The sequence below is a fragment of the Phalaenopsis equestris genome, unplaced genomic scaffold (genome assembly GCF_001263595.1).
Source record: "Phalaenopsis equestris unplaced genomic scaffold, ASM126359v1 Scaffold000229, whole genome shotgun sequence".
Taxonomy (NCBI): domain Eukaryota; kingdom Viridiplantae; phylum Streptophyta; class Magnoliopsida; order Asparagales; family Orchidaceae; genus Phalaenopsis; species Phalaenopsis equestris.
The window spans coordinates 5,409-10,181 of NW_018164671.1; the positions used below are offsets into that span (position 1 = coordinate 5,409).

Here is a 4,773-nt window from a genome sequence, read left to right on the forward strand (position 1 = left end):
AAACACTGCGTGCAAACACATTGAAGGTGCATTGGGATTGCTCTATTCTTTATATTGTAATTTAACCTAACATCAATGTTTTTTAGTTTTTTTTACTATAATCCTGGCGTATGTGACATAAACCATGATGTCATCATTTTTCTTCGTTTTTTGTTATATATATTTACTTTGTTTTTGCATTATAGACTCGTAGAAGGGATCTTGCGGCTGTTCTTCTCAATAGGGGAGTAAACCTTGATGCAATAGGGAAGTGGTCCAAGGTAACTAGTTTTGTACTGCAGTGTTGTGATTATTTTTTCCTCTTTTTGTGAATTTAATTTGTCTTCCGCAATTATGACAGGTTGGTTTAGTTGTTTATGATTCACAAGTGCCTATTGGTGCAACACCTGAGATTATGGCCGGCCACTACATGGTATGTTGGTTTGTAGAGTATTTTGAAATTATTATTTCAATTAGCTATAATATTCTGGTTTTTTTATGCAAAATTTATATAGATTTTTGTAATACTTCCAGAGACAAGGTGCAAGTTCATTTCTTCCTGTTATGGCCCTTGCTCCTCAAGAGAGGGAGCGAATTGTTGACATGGCGTAAGATTCTATATTCTACACTTTTTTATTCATTATTGTCTCATGAATGCTCAAATGTACATTATGCATAAATGTAATGCAATGTGTAAAATACTTTCATATTTTATTTGATAGTGATAATTCTTATTCGTGTATATTGTGTTAAGTCTTTATGCGGTTGTTGAACTCAGAGTGCCATTTTTTCCCTTTTCTTTTTTTTTTTAAATCCACCTTAATACATGTTAGCATTTAATTTCTCTAATTCATGCTATGTTAAGAAATTCAATTGAAAAATATGATTGATAAAATTGTGTTTGTAGTACATGGAAGGAGTATTCCATTCATTCTTCGCCACTTATTTGAATAATTGCCTTAAATTCAAAACTTCTTGGATTATTTTTTTCTGATGAAATAGTATGACACATTATTTTTGAGATTATCATAGTTTATACCTATTTCGAGACTTAGTAATCTAGTTGTATTTTTCATACTAGATGGCAATGAACTAAACTACTATTGTTATTGTTTTTATCATCAATTTTTACCTATCATTATAATTGTGGATGGCTTGGGTGAGGTTATTCAAAACCTAAGCTCAACCTGATGAATCATGATTTTGAATAGTTTAGTAATGGGCACTGCCTCTCTTGAAATGCTGTTCTTTTTCTGCACTAAAGTTTGGTATTAAATCATGTGATACATGACATGTATGTGTTTATATTTCTATGGTGGAGAAGTGCAACTCAGAGTGTTTGAATTTTACTAATACTATATGCTTTTTTATTTTTTAGTGCCGCACCAGGTGGAAAGACAACATTCATTGCTGCTCTCATGAAGAATATTGGTATGTAACTTCTAGCAAAACTAAGATGATTGTTATTCTCTCTTATATGTTTGAAATTAAAGTCTTTTGCAAGTTTTCCAGTTCTTTATTTATGGCATGTCTTTGTCTACATTCTTTTCATCTGTGAAGCACGGACACGACACGACACGATACGGGGACATAACATAGTAGAGAAAACTATGACATGACACTTCATGGTTATATGTTATATTTTCAATCCATCTACATACCCAAAAAATATGCATTGCTTGGCTTTACCTCAAACTTAAAAAATAAACCCCATGTCAAGGGTCTTCTGTACAAACAAACCGTCAGTACCACCTATATCCACACAAAAAATAAAAATAAAATTGAGATCAAAGTTATCTTACTCCCCTAGCTGAAAACATGCATACATTGCACCTGGAGTAACACTTGCATCCATTCCTTACTACTATATTCCGAGTTTTATGAAAGAATCATGAAATGTTAGAAGGGAAAATTATAGAAACAGAGTAAAGGAAATCATACTACATGGGCGTACTATACTCCTAGAGGAGAAACTTGGCGCACACTTTAACAACCATAAAGTTTATTATTAAGTTTGAAGTTAAACTCAAATATATATATGTATATGAATTAAATTTTGCGTAGTCAAACTTCAAAAAACATTACTTAATTATAACTGCTTAAGTTAACTATTCATTTCAATTAATACAAGTCACTCTTTGCCAGCTTTGTTGTTCACAACAACTTCTATACACAAATAGCCACCATTGCTCGGTTATAACTTGGACATCTACATCTGAAAGTCCATCAATAAAACCTTTCTTTGTCATTGCCACCACCTTTGGAGCTCCTTTAAATTTCCATCATCAACTCCGTAACTACCATTGATAGCAAACCTTAAGTTCATAATAGGGCCTTTAAAAGATTTACCGTAGCCCTATTTTGCATAAATATATTCTTAGGACCCATTTGATTCAGCTTTACTACATTTTCTACAAAAGAAAAGCTGGTTAGCCAAAAACAGATAGAAGTTTGGATGATTCGACATCGCTTACCATACCAGAAGTTACTTTAGAAGGTGGCGCGAGTTTACTTTCTGGCTGCAATTTTGTAGTTGTTGCTGGGAAGTACCATTTGAAAGCAGATAAAAAAAAAACAAAATACACTTATATTTTTAACAATGTGCCTTTATCTATAATAATTATAATTAATTAATTTGACAAACTACTAAGAATTTAAAAAATTAATATAATTTACTTTATTTTTGAAAATGTTTATGTTAGCTTTCAATATACGTTCTTACTATAACGACTATTTTGTGAGCTATTTATGGGACATCTTACCCAAATTATTTTATCAATTGGGCAAAATTATTTTTTAGAATTTATTCCACCATTTTTTAGAAATTATATCAAATGAATAGTGTTCATAAACTTTTCATACATTTAAAGTAATAATATCTTTATAAGATGTCATAAATTTATTATAATGTTAAAGAAAAAATGAATGAGGGAAAATTTGTCTTTTTGAATGACAAAGTCAATGACCTCCATGGCTCCATCTAAAAGTCATCAAGGTATTATTAATCTACATGGGTGAAAATAAGCAAGTAAAACAAATGCTTACCAACAAAGCCAAGCAAAGTACTGTTAGGATTGTGAACCTTGATAGCATTATGAAGACACCAAATAACGTTTTGTCCACACACAAAAAATATAATATTAAGATAACATTTGCATCAACTGAATAATACAACAACAACAACAACAAGCCTTTGTCCCACTAAGTGGTGTCGGATTTGCATCTGATTGATAAAACTTTTATCTTTGAGTTTGCTTGTTTATATTCTCCTGGTTATGAAAATTATTTCCTTTAGTTTACAATCAAAGTTTTTATTATTTTCAGGAATAATTTATGCAAATGAATTCAAGGAAAAGCGGCTCAAGTCTTTAAGAGCTAATATCCATCGCATGGGTGTGACAAATACTGTTTTATGCAACTATGATGGAAAAGAGGTTAGTTCTGTTGTCTGTACTAAGGGAGGTCATTACAGACCTCATTTTTTCACTGCAATTCTAAAATAAATTTTTTTAAAGAATTTTTTGAGTACCGTTAAAGCATTTGAAACAACTTGGTATATAGAATTGATGCTTATGATTAAGCAAATACAAGAGGTAGATTACTTATAGGTAAAATATCCTTAATTAAGAGAATATCTGTTGAATAAAGACAGTCTAAAATAATTACGAACTTATAATCAGATAAAATCAGTATGATAAGAAAATTTATTGTTAGTTTTATCTTCTAAACATCATATTATTGCAATGTTATGTCTAACGTTTTGTTTTGATTTAGCTGCCCAGAATCTTGGGATTCAAATCTGTTGATAGGGTATTGTTGGATGCTCCATGCAGTGGTACTGGGGTAAGTCAGTTTTTTTTTTAATGGCATTAGCTCCAAAAAGGACTATTTCTTTTTTCTTTTGTTTTTTTTACTTACAAATACATTGATTCTTCTACAATTTTTTGAAGATCATATGGAATGAACAATCTGTCAAAACCTCCAAATCCATTGAAGATGTTCGAAAATGTGCTTTTCTGCAGAAGGTATAATTCTAAACTTTGAATACATGCTAGTTGAAAACATTATCTTTTTATTATAATACTTTTATCAAACTTTAGATTATGTAAATATACCTTGGTGAAAATAGGAAAAAAATGTTCATGACTTTATCTGTAGTCTTGTGCTTATATGCTTTCCCCTTTTTTTATTTCTTCGACAACCTTCATTTAAATTGACATTCATTCATTGCAATCACATTGCGGCTTTTGTCGGCAAGCTAGTACTAAAACAAGCTTGACCTTCAAAAGCGCAATTCATTCTAGACTTTACAACATTCACCATATCATTTGCCATTTACACCCAAGTCCTGAATGCTTATGTAATTGCTGAATTTGCTGTTTGGTTCTGTTTGATGAGTTTTTTATTTTATTTTTGAGATTTTATTTGTGATTTGTGTTGATATCTTCCGCAGCAACTGATTCTAGCTGCAATTGATTTGGTTGATGCTAATTCAAAATCTGGAGGATATATAGTATACTCAACCTGCTCCATGATGGTTGACGAGGTTGTTATCTCTTAATAATTTATAAGTTAATTGAGCTTTTTATTGCTAGTTTTATTGTTCTAATATCCCTTCCTTTAAATTTGCAGAATGAGGCTGTGATAGACTATGCTCTTAAGAGGAGAGATGTGCAGGTTGTACCCTGTGGTTTAGATTTTGGTCGCCCTGGGTGAGTTGGTTTTCTATTTGCAAAATTTTATAGGGAAATTTAAATGCATACCCCTCAATCCTTTTGCATTTACATCCATAAA

At 31.2% G+C, this 4,773-nt stretch overlaps 1 protein-coding gene across 1 annotated transcript in view; it reads left to right on the plus strand.

Annotated features, from left to right (window-relative positions):
* LOC110023780 (probable 28S rRNA (cytosine(4447)-C(5))-methyltransferase) overlaps positions 1 to 4,691 on the plus strand; it is a gene marked incomplete at its 3' end in the record, with an annotated part of 4,863 nt that extends 172 nt beyond the window's left edge. Inside the window, 10 exon segments of the mRNA XM_020723362.1 lie at positions 3 to 26; positions 186 to 260; positions 341 to 412; positions 514 to 587; positions 1,358 to 1,410; positions 3,304 to 3,413; positions 3,754 to 3,822; positions 3,930 to 4,004; positions 4,433 to 4,525; positions 4,612 to 4,691. Coding sequence (XP_020579021.1) covers positions 3 to 26; positions 186 to 260; positions 341 to 412; positions 514 to 587; positions 1,358 to 1,410; positions 3,304 to 3,413; positions 3,754 to 3,822; positions 3,930 to 4,004; positions 4,433 to 4,525; positions 4,612 to 4,691 — 725 coding nt within the window.
* Between the last annotated feature and the right edge of the window lie 82 nt (positions 4,692 to 4,773).